Source organism: Cryptotermes secundus, unplaced genomic scaffold, assembly GCF_002891405.2.
Source record: "Cryptotermes secundus unplaced genomic scaffold, Csec_1.0 scaffold93, whole genome shotgun sequence".
In the NCBI taxonomy this organism is placed as follows: Eukaryota; Metazoa; Arthropoda; class Insecta; order Blattodea; family Kalotermitidae; genus Cryptotermes; species Cryptotermes secundus.
Window position 1 is genome coordinate 78,784 of NW_019736393.1, and position 17,554 is coordinate 96,337.

At 43.2% G+C, this 17,554-nt stretch overlaps 1 protein-coding gene across 1 annotated transcript; it reads left to right on the forward strand.

Annotated features, from left to right (window-relative positions):
* Positions 1–294: 294 nt before the first annotated feature.
* On the forward strand, positions 295–16,165 carry LOC111869781 (protein amnionless). Its single transcript, XM_023861540.2, has 8 exons — positions 295–404; positions 2,780–3,043; positions 6,671–6,876; positions 8,937–9,213; positions 10,658–10,894; positions 12,679–12,841; positions 14,111–14,291; positions 15,681–16,165. The coding sequence occupies exons 1-8, from the start codon at positions 362–364 to the stop codon at positions 15,882–15,884; spliced, it is 1,575 nt and encodes a 524-aa protein (XP_023717308.1). The 5' UTR covers positions 295–361; the 3' UTR covers positions 15,885–16,165.
* Positions 16,166–17,554: the final 1,389 nt, after the last annotated feature.

Here is a 17,554-nt window from a genome sequence, read left to right on the forward strand (position 1 = left end):
GGCCACTGTGATCGGCTCCCAAAACCATATACAGCCTCCAAACTCAAGCACTCTTTAGAAAAGTGGAAAAGAAGCAATCGATCCGTACAATAACAAGGAATCAGCCAAATCCTGAACCGCGATATATTATTCCAGTTTTTAGTAAACTTAACAAGCTTTAGAGAAGGCAGCTGACAATGCGTACTGAATTATGGAGTACACAGTTGCGAGTTTCGTCACACAAGCGACGATCCAACTGAGTAATCCACCTTACTGCGTAGAGTGAGAGGATAGCAGATGTTTCTGGCAAGTCCGCCCACCGATCATATTCGGTTCCATTTCCTTTCGAACCTTCAGCTGTTCACAATCGCATCGCACGGAAATGGCCGCTTTGTCCACTGTTCTCATCATCTGTGTCCTTTCCGGTAAGTAGAGTTTACACTGTTTCTGCAAAGTTATGTTCTCACAGAAATAACAGCATACGCCGAAAAGTTGGGCAAGAATTGACAGTTAATATAATAAAAGCAATGACCAATTCTGGTTTACAGCTAGTAACACTAAGCCGATTACAGCGACCGCGCGCTCAAACACTTGGATCGTGGGTTCGAATCCCACTCAAGGCATGGAGTGTGTGTGCGTTTGTTCTGTGTGTAGGTAGCGGCCTTGAGATGGGGTGATCCCCTTTCCAAGGGTCATACGGGCTGTGAGAAAGAACAAGAAACTGAAATGCGACCAAGTTCCAACAAAAGGGCTGTAGAGCCATAGATAGATAGGCAGTCAGACAGATAGGTAGATAGATAGACAAACACACAGAGAGATAGACAGGTAGACAGCTAGACAGATAGATAGTAGGACTAAACCGTGTAGATAATGAGTTTCGTAGCTCTCTGATAATATAACAGGATTACAACTAACTCAGTGAAACCGAGTCCCACTTGAAAAGCTGATAGTCGTTCAACAGTTCGAGACATACACCGCTTTTTATGGAAGCCGAAAGACCATTACCGTGTTTATGAGTCCGCCACACGCTACCATCCTGGACCAGATGAAACCTCTCCACGCCTGTTATTTCTTTATGATCCATTCTAATATTATAACTACCTCTATTTCTCTCAATTGTTCTCTTCTCTCCAAGCTTTCTGACTAAAATTATGTATGATTTTCTCGTCCCTACTATGCCTGCTGCATTCCCAATCCATCAAATACATGTTTGTAAGGAAAAATTGTCCCTGTGCGTAATAAATTAAGCAGAACGCTATGAAGACGTATGGGGGAGTGGAGATATAGCTCCACAATTCTTGACCTGGCACTAATCGGAGGTTAGTCGTCAGCTTGACGTCTTGGCCGCTTTATTCGCGAGGAAACAGCCCCCCTCCCCTCACCCATTGGCTAGGGCCCCAGTGCCGGTCTGTACACTGTGAAGAAGAGAAAAATCTCTTGCCCCTGCAGGGTATTGAAAGCCGACCGTCCAGCCCACAGGTCGTCGCTATACCGACTGAGCTATCCTTTGCACTCTTCCTAATATAAAGGTGCTATTTACGAGATGGAGTACTTATTGCATGGCATTACAATATTCTAAGAACTTTGACCTGCCTCACGACAGATGTTAAATTTTCTCTACTATTCGCTTTTAGCCCCCGTTTCTTCAATTCGGCACTCTTAAATCATCCTCTGCATCTTCCACCCATGTCCATCTGGGTCTTCCGATTTTTCATGAACCTTCTGGATTATTTTCAAACGGTTTCTTCATCATCTCTTTTAACCACATGTCGCACTGGCTCTAATTTCTCCGTTAATATCCTCTACTAGATCAGAAAGTCTATACAATTTCCTCGGTTCTTGGTTAGTTCTGATTCTCCAAGTGCCTTGCTCACTTAGTGTTCTGTACACCTTCCTCAAAATTCTGTCCCTCCCACGCATTTCACATGAATTTATCATCAGTCACGTGTATCTTTTCATGTGCATGCATTAAAATAAGGGTTGAGATTTTGTATATTTACGTCTTGGTTTTCTCTTCACAGTTCTAGACTTAAAAATATGTTGCAAACCTTAAATGAAGGTAAATAATGGAGAAATTCTTAACAAAACAAAGTAAACCTCCATGCGGCTGAGTCCTTCTCGAGAAGCCGCCAGTTCCTCAAGAATTTAAAAAAAAATTACGGAACCCGAAGGATCATTACCGTGTTCGCAAGGACCCTCCAATTGTTCCTATCCTGAACCAGGTTAATCCAGTCCATAATACCCCATCCTATCTCTTTAAGATCCATTTTAATATTATCCTCCCAGCTATGTCTATGTCTTCATAGTGGTCTCTTTCCTTCTGGCTCTCCCACCAAAATCCTATACGTATCCCTCTTCGCCCCATGCGTGCTACATGCCCTGCCCATGTCGACCTTCTTGACTTGAACATTCTAATTATACTTGGCGAAAAGTAGAAGTTATGAAGCTCCTTACTATGCATTTTTCTCCAAACCTTCTATCACTTTACACCTCTACAGTCCAAATATTCTCCACAGCGTGTTCTCAGAAACCTCCCTTAATGCCTGAGACCAAGTTTCACACTCATAAAAACCACACAAAAAATACACTTTCTTATATTCTAATTTTTGCGTATTTAGACAGCAGACGAGAAGTGAAAAGGTTCTGGAGTGAATGGTAGCAAGCACTACCCGAATTCAATCCCCTCTTAATATCCTCTTGAACCAAATTTTTGTTACTGTAACCTAATATATTTAATTTATCGACTTTCATGGTACACAAAGGTTGGATTAAAATCTTTCTTAAATTTCTCTTTACGAAGTTCGGTACACGGGAGGTGTCAGAAAAACCTGGATTCGCAATACGAACTTCAACAATCCATACAACTGGGATTTGGCAAGAGTACCCTGCTCGAACGACCGTGTCATTATTCCGAGCCAGATAGAGTCTGCAATACAACTCAAAGATGGCAGCACAGTAGTGAAAGAATTAGTGCTGCCATCCAACGGCGAAATCATGTTACCACTTACCGGTTCTCTCCTCATCACTGGAGACTTCCGTGCCAAGGATAAATGTCGTGGAGAAGGTAATAATTTATTTAAGGAATAACCTTACAATAGAACTTAAATGCCACGGAGTTACTTCCCAGAAGATAATACTCTTCATGGCCACCGCTGTGTAAGCCTCAGATCTCAAATACGATGCTGTATATTTTTTTGTAATGTTTCCACCCGATCTAAATAGGGCAATAAATGTAGTTCTCAGGTTCTAACGGCGGTGATTATGAAGGATATTACTTTCTTCTGGGATAAATGTGTAGCTCAATTGAAGTTTACTGACGTTTCGGAAGAACGTACTGCCTCTATCTTCATATTCGAAATGTAAGGTAAACAAAGAACAATCAATACTGTGACATACTTTTCTTGACCAGGTGAGTGATCGTTAGATTCAGCGGAAGTTTTCTGTTCCATAATGTTAGTTATCCCACTTACGGCTAGAACAGTGACAAGGTTCGAGTTCGTTCTCGCTCAGAGTAACGAAATTTCCTGTTCTCTGCCGCGTCCAGACAAGCGGTACGGCCCACAGAGCATCTTACATAATATGTAGCGGGACCTCTTCCTCCGAGCTGCAGGAGAATTGGGCTGGTAACTCAGATTCACTTAGTCCCCCGGATCTATATGCGCGGAGATGGACCAGAACCCCCCCCCCAACATCTTAACAGAGTGGTGCTTAATTAACTCATTTAGACCCTGAAGGAACAATTGTGGAGCTCAGGGCACTGAGGAGAAGTGCGAAGATGGAAAAAGGAACCCTAGAATAGAGGGGGAAACGGGGAGGAGGAGGAAGTTGCGTATGACTGGAGGCTGTGCCATAGCTCAGGCGCCACGGCGGTGGTCCGTGTTCGAGCCCAGGTCAGATGGAGTGGGATTTGTGGTGGACAAAGCGACACTGGGATAGGTTTTATCCGGGTACTTCGGTTTCCCTTATCAATTCTCATTCCACCGACTGCCCCAAACACATCATCTATCACCAGGGGTTAGTACAATACCCGTAGGCAGTCGCCATACCAGTCGAAATGTTATTCATATTATTGGGATTTAATGTTTTAGAAACCAGCTTAAGCCGTATGCGCGATCTGGTTTAACAGTGAAGAGAAACACGTGTTTTGCCCATAGAATGCAGTCACGTGTTTGGTATAATTTTCAGAATAAACTGGAACCGTTTCCTTAAACATCATCAATCAGCTGGTCTTTGTAATGGAAACCCAGAGTGTTTTCTGTAGGGTACACACTGAATTCTTTAATATTACTTAAATTAAATTCAGTCTTAAAAAAACTAATCATAAGTTACTAACCGTACGTGTATATATATATATATTAAAAAGATTAAAAAGATGTATATATATATATATACATCTTTTTTTAATTCGATTAGTGGGGGGTGGAGTCCAACTGGGTCCACTCGGCACGGCGGCAACTGATTGGCCTATTGTAGCCTGCCCCGGGTGATTATGATGATGGAGATTTTGGTGGAATGAAGATTGGCAGGGGAAACCGAAGTACTCGGAGAAAACCCACCCCAGCACCACTTTGTGAACCACAAATCCCACTTTACCAGACCCGGGATCGAACCCGGGCCGCCGCGGTGGGAAGCCAGCGACTAACCGCTTGAGCTATGGCGCGGCCTAACCGTACGTATATAAGTGTAACCACTTTTACTTCCACGAGGCTAATTTTTTTTCATTTTTGTATACATAAGCATATATTCTGTTGTAATTAGAATATTAGACCTACTCTTTCTGAAACCTAAAATGGACTACCATGATGATGGATTCCTTTATTAATTGTTACTGACGAGTATAAGCCGGAATAAACTCAGTCGGTACAGCGACGGGCTTCGGGCTGGAGGTTCGGAGCATAAATCATTGCAGAGGCATGATTTTTCTCTTTTTCATAGTGTCCAGACTGGCTCTGGGACCCAGCCAACCTCCTATCCAATAGGTATTGGGGGCTCTTTCCCAAGAAGAAAAGCGGCCAAAGCGTGAAGCTGACTACTCACCTCCATCTAGTGCCGAGGTCAAAAATAGTGAAGATATACCGCCATACGTCTCTATGGCGTGGTGCTTAATTAAGCACAGGGACAACTTTGCATTATAACGTTCAGTAATTGGCTTGGTTATATGGGAAAGTACTGGGAAGATGTTAATGAGACCCAAGGTAAAAGGTAAAGTTGTCCCTTTGCTTAACTAATGAAGGCGTATGGGGGAGGGGATGTATAGGTCCACGTTTTCTTGACCTCGGCACTAGTTGGAGTGGTCAGTTTCACTCCCAGGCCGCTTTACCCCCGGAGGAAGAACCCCGGTGACCATTTGATAGGATGCTGGGTGGGCCCCAGAGCCGGTTTGGAAGACATGGAGAAGGGAAAATTCTTGAACCCTACCGGGACTCGAACTCCGACCACTCTGTCGTCCAGGTCTAGCCAGTCGCTGTACAGACTGCGCTATCCCGGCTCCTTATGAGACCCAAATAAGGTCGGAGAGAAGGAACCCGATCGGGGCCAATGGGAACAAAGAGGATTAAACTGCATTTTCAAGGGGCACATTAGTTTATACTTAGAAGTGGGAAATTGAACAGGGTAAACGGAAGCCCTTTTCCTCTCCTTTTCAGTGCGATCGTAATTATGTCTTACAGGAGGAACATACGTAAATACCCTCTCATTTCGCATCTGTAGCGACGAGTTAGTGTGTCCTTTAAAGGAGTTCTTTACTGCCCTTTCTTTTCCACTGACTCGGATCGAACTGTTTCTTCGCCCTCTCTCCTAGGGTCTCATCACCAATTCCTGAACCTACATATTTAAACCCTGAAGATGGAAGCAGCATGAACATCCGATACATCGCCACCCGCCTATAAGACTAAACGGTGGCACAAATAGAAGGACCACAGTCTTAAAAATCACCGCCATGAACACCTCAACTTATACAGAATGTCCCAGGAGGAAAGGTCAATATTCTGGGAGGTCAAAGCATCGGTCATTCTAAATAAAATAAAGTATATATGTACTTGTGTCCTATTCCGAACGGTTTCCGAGATTTCACTGTACAGTTAAAAAAATTGTTGATACGAAAGAGATATTACGTACTGTTTCTACTACCGGTATTTATTGTTCAAGTGACAAAGTTGGTGCAGATAGCCTAGTGTAAAAAAAATCCGTGGCTTTAGTCCGCCAGCGAACTATACCGACCGAGCGACCGCCGCTTGTCGGAGAAGTTAGTGCCAACTTTAGTGGATAGAGAGTGTCGCGTGATCAGCGCAACAGATCCCCACGGCCGTTAATCTCGGTTTTCTAGACCGGAGCCGCTATTTCCTTGAAAAAGCTCCTCAATTATCCTCACGAGGCTGAGTGGACCCCGTTCCAGACCCACCACTTCTCAGAAAATCTGGTAGCGCCGAGAATCGAACCCGGAACCTCTGGATCTGTAGCCAGGAACTCTGACCACTAGACCACAGAGGTGGTCATTTCCGAAAGTTCCACAGTCAGTACCAATGCACTTCGCAACTCGTGTGAGGACATTGTGTGTTGCTCGTCTATACTGTGCCCTGCGTTTTAATTAGAAGGCCTGCCTTATTATTGACGTTACGGGGCCGAGCGGCGCAGGTTCAGCTGACAAGTACCATGAAGGATCGTATCTAGAGCAGTCTGTTGGTGTTTGCAGATATCGTGTTCACAAGAAGTTGGTCGGCAGCTTGGCTGGACCCTGCTAACTGGAAGACGGAAGGACGGGTTACAACAGATCCTGTACCCCATCTGGAGCGCATCCCTTGCACCCACGATCACATCGTTTTTCCAGAGGGCAGCACCTTCCGAGTGCATCTACCGGAAGTGGTCGTTACTGTTGGCAGCATCTCTTTACTCGGACAGGTCGTAACCACACCACAATTCATCCTATGTAATCAGAGCATGATGGCCACAGGAAACTGGTACTGACAAGCATGGGTTCGATTCTGGGCAAATATACTGCATGCCCTCAATCTGAACTTCATCTGGATTCAATCCATTAAGCAAGGACATTCTTGGTTAATAATTAAACTGTTAGAAACAAAACTAAATTCATTCTATTCGTGCAAGACTTGATACGTTCATAAAATATAGCTGCATGACTTTGAAACTATAGCAAGGTTCAATAAGCACAGTCCCTCTTGAGACCCGTCTCTTTACAGAAGCCCTAAGATTACGACCATGAGTCCATCATTAGTACTGACCCATGATCTATACATGGCTCTACAGCCTTTTGTTGAACCTTGGTCACTTTTTCAGTTTCTTAATCTACACACAGTCAGTAGGACTCCTTGGACGGGGGATCAGTCCGTCGCAAGGCCGCTACCTACACACAAAACAGCACAAACACAGAATAAACAGACATTCATGCCCTGAGTGGGATTCCAACCCACGATCTCAGCATTCGAGCGAGAGAAGACAGTTCATGCCTTAGACAGCTCGGCCATTGACTCTTAGCTAGATGAACAAAATCCAGATCTGTTGGGTCCATCATAATATTATTCTGCCATTTACGCCTTTTATCTATGAACTGGTCTCTTCCCTTCGGGTTCTAACGACTAAAATTTGGTACGTGTCTGGCGTATTTCTCCTCTCACACAAACGAGCCTAGCCCACTTTATCTTTCTTGACTTGAGCAGTGTAAAAATGTTTGGCGAGAAGTGCAAATTATGAAGCTCCACATTATACGATTTTCTACATCCTTTTATTCACTTACGGCACCATTTTCAATCTATGTTCCTCTCAACAGACTAATTAAATGTAATCTAGTCCTTTTTGAAAATCTAATAATAATAATGACTAGCTCGTCATTACTCCCGTTTCAGACAAAAGCGAATGAAGCCGTATCGACTCTATTTCTTTATGATCAATTTTAATATTATATTCGACAGCCTTTGTGGTCTAGTGGTGAGAGTTCCTGGCTATAGATCCTGAGGTTCCCGGTTCGATTCCCGGCGCTACAAGATTTTCTGAGAAGTAGTGGGTCTGGAACGGGATTCACTGAGTCTCGTGAGGGTAACTGAGAAGCTATTTCAAGCAAATAGCGGCTCCGGTCTAGAAAATCGAAATTAACGGCCGTGGGGATCCATTGCGCTGACCAAGTGACATCCTCTATCCGCTAAAATTGGCACTAACTTTGCCAAGAAGCGACGGTCGCTCGGTCGGTATAGTTCGCTTGCGGGCTCAAGCCACAGAGTTTGTGTGTTTTTTAATATTATATTCGCATCTACATATGGGTCTTCAACTTTTCTCTTTCTTTCAAATTTTCCTACCGAAATGTACATGAATTTTCCGATGTGCTCTATATGCTCATTCAAACTGTTCCTCCTTTATTTATAATAATATCTTGAGGAGCAGAAATTATGAAGTTCTTCATTTTACAGTTTTCACTAGCCTCATGTTACTTCTCCCATCTTTGATCCAAATACTATCCACGCTCTCTGCTCTCAAGCATACTTCTGAGCAGCGCCCTGTTCTCAAGCACGTCCCACATATGTTTCTTTTAATCGAAATATGTTTCTCAACGCGCCCCCAGTACCTATATGTTGTGCCCCAAGGTGAGAGAACAAAGTTTAATTTTTCACAAAACAACGCGTAAAATCAAAATGCTTATAAATTTTTTTAGTTGATTTGCATTAACCGCGCCTCTTGGCCGTGTCACAGCTCAGACCGGTTTCTCACCGCGATCCCAATTCAATCCATCTGGGATTTGTGGTGGATAAAAAGCATTGGGGTATGTTTTGTTCTAGAACCTTAGTCTCCCCTGTCAATTCTAATTCCACTCGTCTGCCATCAACATCCGAGGCTAGTACAACAGGCCCAATAGTGGCAGGCGTACCAAATAGATTCAATCTCATTCCACCCCTCTGCTGGGGGCTAACTAGCAACTACTATGCTCCTGTGTGATAGAATGTTCATTGCAGGAGATGAGCCCAAGTCAGTGGCAGGAGGCCCTGCTGTCGGAACCTGGAGAACGTCAGTTCGTGTCTGGCGAAGGGGACTACATGCGGATAAGCTCTGTAGTGATCACAGGAGAGGAGTCGTGTCCTGACAAGGCGGGGTGCTCCTGCGCGGGCCACCCAGAGTTGCGAGCCGCTGTGTGCACACATACCAGGGACCGCAATGGAGACTGTTATGACTCCAGACAGGCAGAGTGTATCTCTCCTGTCCAGCCTCTTGGACACTGCTGTGACATCTGCGGTCAGTATCTGTCTGAGCTAAGTAGCCAACTAAAACATGGATAGTCCCCATCTTGCCTAATTGCCAGGATATTTCATAATTACCAGCCAGTAAACATACTAATAATATTACAGATAAATATCAAAGAAGTATAATTCTTCTTAATTTTATTTCTGCACATTATCTATCGTCCTGCATTTATTTAAAACACAACATTTCAGAGACTGGAGTCTATATTATTATTATTATTATTATTACAAACAAAAAACAAAATCCGTGGCCTGTAGTCCGCAAGCGAACTATACCGACCGAGCGACCGCCACTTGTCGACGAAGTTAGTGCCAACTTTAACGGATAGAGAGGGTGTCGCGTGGTCAGCGCAACGGATCCCCACGGCCGTTAATTTCGGCTTTCTAGACCGGAGCCGCTACTTTTCCATTCAAGTAGCTCCTCAATTATCCTCACGAGGCTGAGTGGAAACCGTTCCAGACCCACTACTTCAGAAAATCTGGTAGCGCCAGGAATCGAACCCGGGACCTATCGATCTGTAGCCAGGAACTCTGACCACTAGACCACAGAGGCGGTCTTATTATTACTGTTATTATTCTGCAATTGGGTGTTCACCCGGTGGCAGTAGCTCTTACACAGATACAGACAAGGAAAGTCTATAACATAAAGGGAACAATACAAGACAAAGTACACACAATAAACAAGGTACATACTGTACAAATTCAAACATATAAACTCACACAAGGGCACTTTTCTGTTTCCGTCTTCAGGTGGAACCTACTCAGTTGGACCCGATCGATATAACTAGTTCCTATTTCGGGAGATAGGTTTTATCTGAAGATGGAGACAGAGTCCAGTTTCCGAAACTGCGTGTTTTAAATAAAGACAGGACGATGGATAGTGTCAAGAAACACAATAGTTGTATTAGTGTACCATTGTCACGAAATTTTACTTCTTTGTTAGAATTCTTCTTGTTCTCTGAGGGGTTATTACTCTCTGAGGGTTTCTCTCGGCAACTACTCTTCTCCTGGGGCAGGCCTAGCTTACTCGCTGGAGGAGATTTACTGTCTAAATACAGCAGCAAACATTTTTATATACTTACGTATTAAAATAACTTTCACAATTTTAAAACTTAGACTGTGACTCGTATGTAAGTTTAAATTCAATATACAGGTGTTTTCAATTAAGAATGGACACATGATTTTAATTATGAAATAAAGTTAAATTATTTTTAAGAAAATTTGTATATTCACCCCAAAAAAAGGAAAAATAAAAGGTAAAGCTATCAATCATGTTCAACTAAAAAGGGAAACAGAACCAATGTCCGGAATTCAGTGACTTCAGTAGATTTGGATGATGGACAAAGTCCAAAGTAATAACTACAAACAACATGGCTGTATCGTCAAAATCTTTAAGTTCCGTTCACTTATACGAAGCCGAACTTAATGTGCTACAGGTGCTTACCTGCTGCTGGAGTACTCCGAGTCGAAGTTGGCACTGAACCATCTCCGATCTCTCCTAGACTCGTACTTGAGGCAGGAGAAGTACTCCAAAGTAGTGGGTCACATTGGCAAACCTGCAATGGTGGACGATGCTCTTAGAAATCGGTTACAGGTCGTTCTCAAAGACGTGGGAGGGTACAGAGGCGACTGCAACAACCTGGCCAACGTCTTCGCTTCAAGAGTCAGAAACAGTAAGCTGAATACAATCAGAGAGATCCCTCCATGTCTGCCAACATTACGCTGTAAAATTTATCCGGAATAAGGTAGAAAAGTACATTAGTCCCTCTGCGTAACAATGCACGTAGGCGTGACAGCAGATCTGCAGCCGTAAGAATCCGCAAGGGGAAGTTACAAATCTTATTTTCGTAATGATTTTTGTGTCAAATTTTAGACGTATTTTTAAGGAAACCACAAAATGTGCAGTTGTGGAAATTGGCACATATGAAAATGAGGGTTCTCTCTGCCTGTTCATGTTTTACAGGGATTTATTTCTAAATATATTTAACGTTAAAAATTATTTTACATTTCAGAACAGAATATTTAATAACTTTTATATTATTTGTGTTGTATTTGTAAAAATAAGTCACCATCTTAACACCAAAACATTTGAAAAAAAATCACTACTCTATAAGGTTTCTGGCAAAGAAGTGTATATATTTAAGAAATTCATATTGCCGCTTTACTCCGGGGAAAGAGACCCTCAGTACCCACTAAGCAGGAGGCTGTGTGAGTCCCAATGCCGGTCTGGATGCTAAGAAGAAGAGAAAAATTCCAGCCCCTGTCGGGAATCTAAACACGATTCCGTCAGTTGTACAACCTGTACCCTAAACTAAACTAAAAAACTAAACTCCGTGGCCTGTAATCGGCAAGCGAACTATACCGACAAAGCCACCGCCGCTTGGCGGCGAAATTAATGCCAATTTTAGCGGATAGAGGGTGTCACGTGGTCAGCGCAGCGAATCCCCACGGCCGTTAATTTAGGTTTTCTAGACCGGAACGGCTATTTCCTTGAAATAGCTCCTCAATTATCCTCACAAGGCTGAGTGGACTCCGTTCCAGACCCACTACTTCTCAGAAAATCTGGTAGCGCCGGGAATCGAACCCGGGAACTCTGGACCTGTAGCCAGGAACTCTGACCACTAGACCACAGAGGCGGTCTTGTATCCTAGTCACTTTATCGACTGAGCTATTGCGGCTCCTTCAAATAAGACTTGCTCACTGAATGGACAAACGAGGTTCCATTGTCGGCAGGAACGACCACGCCCGCACTGAGTCCTCAGGACATTCGGTCAGCTGTTCAATGTGTGGCGGGAGATTCTCTCCCCGGGGGTCAAGCAGCCGGAGCATGAAGCCAAATAGTCACTTCCATCGGTCTCGAAGTTAGGTATGAGTCGCATTTTGCGGCGACAGCTCTCACCCCTTCGGTGTATTAGCCTTTAATAAAATAAACCCTCTTCTGTTACGATATTTACATGGTAGCGTTTAATTTATATTGTCGTAAAGCCACTAGTAGTTTTAACTGTTGTAGCATGTAAAGCCGTTGTTATACAACGATCGCGAAACGGAAGGGTATACCAGGGCCGATTCTGGGCAACGGCTCGGTAAACACGTTCCCGTTACTAAACGGCGACTTTGTAAACAGCGATAGTTGTTACGCAACGGCGCGGTAAACACGCACACAATAATAAAACTGTGTTTTCTATGTGTTTCTAAACTCCGAACATTTTGAATGGTATTTCTAAATGATATATTTCGTCCACAGTTTAAAGGGAGCAGTTACTTCTAAATCTCACAAGATTCATTTTGACAGATGGTGGAAATTTTCACTTACGTACAGAAAATTAATGTACGTGTAGTTCCCTTCATTCAGGTTATGGTTTTAATAACACACAATCGTAACAGAGTGCTGCTAATCCTATTGGTCTATATTCCCAGATGTCTAGCTCTCGAATTCACAACTTGCTTTTACGTACAGGTGAGTACTTTGGGGTGACGAGGGTCACTGTGTACACAGCTGGAGAGGCCAAGTACTTATCCACCTGGGGGAGCGTTCTGGGTACAATTTTTGGGACATTTATCGCTGCAATCATTGCCATGGGAATCATCTACTTCGCCTTCATAGCCCACCGTCAAAACTGGTAAGACGCCAACAACAATATTTACACATATCTAAATAGTAACTGTACCTTCCGTAACATACGCAGTTCTACCATTTCAAAATCCGTTAATTAAATATAAAAAAAATATTGTTTATGACCTCCTCTGTGCTCTAGTGGTCAGAGTTCCTGGCTACAGATCCAGAGGTCCGGGTTCGATTCCCAGCGCTACCTCATTTTCTGAGCAGTAGTGGGTCTGGAACGGGGTCCACTCAGCCTCGTGAGGATAACTGAGGAGTTATTTCATGGAAATAGCGGCTCCGGTATAGAAAACCGAGATTAACGGCCGTGGGGATCCGTTGCGCTAACCACGTAACACCCTCTATCTCCTAAAGTTGGCACTAACTTCGCCGACATGCGGCGGTCGCTCGGTCGGTATAGTTCGCTTGCGGACTACAGGCCACGGGGTTTGTTTTTATTTATTCATATATATGATGGGTTCGTTTATATGATTCTACAGAGTTGTCAACTTGCTGCAGTGTCTAGCCTTATCGTGGCATTACTTTGGCCATATACGCTAAGTTTGATTGGTTGTCAAGCCGCTTTGTTGCTGCATCAGCATAAAGTAGTCCATACCCTTACTTATTTCAATCGTTTGAAACCAAACGGAAAATCTGATCGTGTATCCGGGAAGAATTTTGACTATTTTCAGGTAGCAATTTAACCTTCCATTGATGTGGACATCATTGCTGAGTTGCGAAGTAAAAAATAAAGTAAATCTGTCCCTGTAACACGTTATGGAGGCCCATGCGGTTGTGAGACGTCGAGGTTCCCACATTTTATAGGCAATCGGCTCACAGATGGCGGTGAGGTTGTCACTTTTACGTTCCAGCCGCCCTTTATCCCCAGGAAGATTCCTGGTACTCATTTCTGTTAGAGGTTGAGTCGATCCCAGGGCCATAGTGCGGCTGGAAGGGTTAGATCAATTGAAAAATCCAATTACATCATCGGGAACCGAACCCGTGACCTTCCGACTTGTTTCATAGTGCTTCAACCAACTACGCTACCTCGTGGCCCCCACACTTGTATATATTCTTTTTCCTTATTTGCTTCGCGTGTATCAGCTGATATCAGCTCTCGTAATACAGCCGCCAAGTGGCGCCTCTATCAGCTTTCCCGCGAACTCGTTGCGACTGTCGAGGAACGGAAACACACCTTAGCGTTTCATATACATACATTTCTAAAAAGAACGGAAGAAGCCGAGTAATGAGACAGATAGGAAAACTTAATCCTGTTGTCTTATCACGATAGGTGGGTGCTTCAAGCAGAACCCTTCTTATTTGCTCGATTTGAGAACGCACCGAGCGAGAGCGAAGAGGCACTGGAGAGCCGAGTAGAGGTGTTACCTGGAGGATCCCAGCAGCCAGATAAGTCCTGTTCCAGCCAGCCGCCACCTGCTGCCTTCGACAACCCCATGTACGGAAATACGAAGGTGAGGAAACCTAACATAACCTAAGAAAATCACTATCTTTTGGGATGTAACGCTTGTGTAGCCTTGTTAGACTTACGCCCCGGCCACCCTTTACTCCAATGAAGATCCCTGGAACTCATTTTTGTCGGAGGCTAAGTCAACCCCAGGATACATAGTGCGGCTGCAAGGATAAGGTCAATTGAAAAATTCAATGACCGCATCGGAATCGAACCTGCGGCTTTCCGGCTTGTAGCGTACCGCGTACCCCAAATTGTGAACATGCAGGGTAAAATCTCACCGATTCCGACTGACAGAAGAAATAGGTAGCCTACATTAATAATAAAAAAAGAATATACGAACATAATTTATGTAAATACATTCAAACCGGAGTACTTTTTAAAAACTGAAAATGTCATTAGTTTCTTCACAAATTAGGCACCGTTTGTGCAGTGCGGCACTTATGTAAGCCGACAGGAAGTGGGGAAATTGCAGGCTACCATTACATTCTCGTTTACGACAAATCTACTTTCTGCCGAGGCTAAATAAAATACTTAAATAAAAAGAAGTCGGTCCGAATTATAGCGGTTTCTAATTAGTGGCGTTTTACTGTTTTCTTAATGGAGAATTTACTAGACCTTTTAGTCACTGACCGTTACTAAATACCGTCCTAAAAACATAATCGATTACTAATATTTTCCGATATATTAGAGCAGTGTGTAGCATATTTAGGACTATTACTAGTAATCACGTTTATGGAATTCCTCCTTCTGGATCAACACTGATAATTTAGTGACTGAGAGTAAACGTAAAAAGTGAAACTATCCCTGTAACAGGCCGTGGAGGCCTATAGCATTGTGAGATATCGAGGCTCCCGCATTTTCTAGACAATAGGCTAACGGATGGCGGTAAGTTTGTCAGCCTTACGTGCCGGCCGCCCTTTACCCCAAAGAATATTCCTGGTACTCATTTCTGTTAGAGGCTGAGTCGACCCCAGGGCCATAGAGCGGCTGGAAGGATTAGGTAAATCGAAAAATATCCACCTTCTCGGGATTCGATCCCGCGACATTCCGGCTTGTAGCACAGTGCCTCAAACAACTATGCTACCGCGTGTCCCTAGCGACTGAGAGTAGGCTTAGTTAATTTTAAATTTATCTGAAGTTTAAGATTTGAATAACATGACGGTATGACAGTTGCGAATAACTATAGAGTTAGGTCGACTTTAAAACAGTCGATCGACCGAAATGGAATGAGGAATTGATAAGTAAAACAATAAATCGGAGTTCGAGATGAGAAATAAGAGGGAAAACAAGACACGACTTCTTATAAATGATTCCTTCGTGCAGTGAGTCGAAACAACTCACGACAGGCGCAGGGTATTGAAACAAAGACTGCTCTAGTCAACTCTTGCAGGTAGAGGAGCGGAAAGTGCTTCCCCGGGCAGAACCTGGCGAACACGTGACACACGAGAACCCCGTGTACAGCGAGTTGCTGCTTCAGGAGGAAGAGCAGATACAAGAAATGTACGAAGTGAAGGATGAGACGCCACCCGCAGAGCAATCCGACCTACATGCTTCATACATGGCTGCTGAAGAGAGAGCCGGACATACGTACTGACTTCAGCTGTTTGCCTCACTGCAACTAGAACAGTGGTTCAGGGGGCACGTTATGTGTATTTCAGTCATTGTGAGCAGAAAGTTCGAAAGTACCTAAGAAACGTCTTCACGACTTTATTTTGTAATTTTTCTGTGCATGGAATAAATAAAGGTTTGTTTAAAATAATAAAAAATCTATGTACTTTTCGTGTTTATAATTCACGATGCTTTTTAAAATCAGTGTAGGCATACAGTTGCGTTCTGAGACAAAGGGATATGCAAAGCTTTGTTCTCAAGCCAAGGAGCACGTACTGTTTCGCTAAGACCACGAGGTACATGCAGTTTGGATCTGAGACCAAGGATTATATTCAGTTTCGATCTGAGACCACGGGATATATGGAATTTCGTTCTGAGACCACGGTATACGTGCAGTTTCGCTCTGAAACCACGGGCTACGTGCAATTCCTGCTGAGACCATGGAATACGTGCAGTTTTTCTTTGAAACCACGTGATACGTGCAGTACTCTCTAAGACCACGGGCTACATACAGTTTCTCTCCGAGACCGCGGGCTACGTGCAGTTTCTCTCTGATACCACGGGCTACGTGCAGTGTTTCTCTGATACTACGAGCTACGTGCAGTGTATCTCTGATACCATGGGCTACGTGCAGTTCTTTCTGAGACCACGGGACACGTATAGTTTCGTTCTGAGAGCAAAGGATACATTCAGTTTCGAGACCAAGGAGTACGTCCATTGTAAAAGGATACGATGAAGTAAACTATTTTAAAGCTTTTTATTACTCTGTAATATTTATTGAGAGTAAACTGGAAAGATGTGTTGACTTTCTGTCTGGAAGGACTAAAATGTAGCATTCTGAATATATCTTCTGCATAATCCAGAATAATATGGGCAGCCGTAATTCTACATATCTCTCTAGTAAATTTTATATAAAATATTTTGAAAACTTTTAAACTATGCCATTTATAAAAACATTTATATATACGAGGTTTTCGGTAAATATTTAAGATATATTAATTTTTATAAGAAATACTTGTTACTCAGTTATTAATAACAGCTCTGAACAAACAATCTGTGTGCAGTTCTTCATATAAGGTAGTCAGCAAATTTTTTCGGTTCCAAATTAAACCTGAAATGGCTCTACAGTCTTTTGTAAAATACTCCAATATCAAATTTCATGAAAATCAGTTCGGCAGTTCTCGAGTTTTTCATGCGTACACATGGTATTCACATATTCCCTCTTTTTTTCCTGAAACGCCTGCTGGTTTCACGTCTTATATTGTTCAGATTATCCCCATTTATCTCGCTTGGATCCTGTAACCACTGAAATTTGGCCTGCTTTCTTTGATCTAATAATTTTGAGCACCCTTCATCGAACTATGGCTTATGCTTCTTCGGTTCATAATAACATAGACTCTCTTTGGCAGACATTTTTATATTCTCTCTAATAGTTTCCCAAGCTTTAATAACATCCACCTCAGTTTCCAAGTTTTCCAAAGCGGCAACCTATTTGAGATTTCAACACGATACTGCTCTTTACCCTCTACCTCATTTAATTTCTTGAGCTTGAACCTCTTCATATGAACTCTGTGTGGTGTTTGTTTGCTCACTGCCAGTCTTTCCCTAACTTTTGCCACCACCAGCTAGTGGTCAGTACCACACAATCTGCTGCCC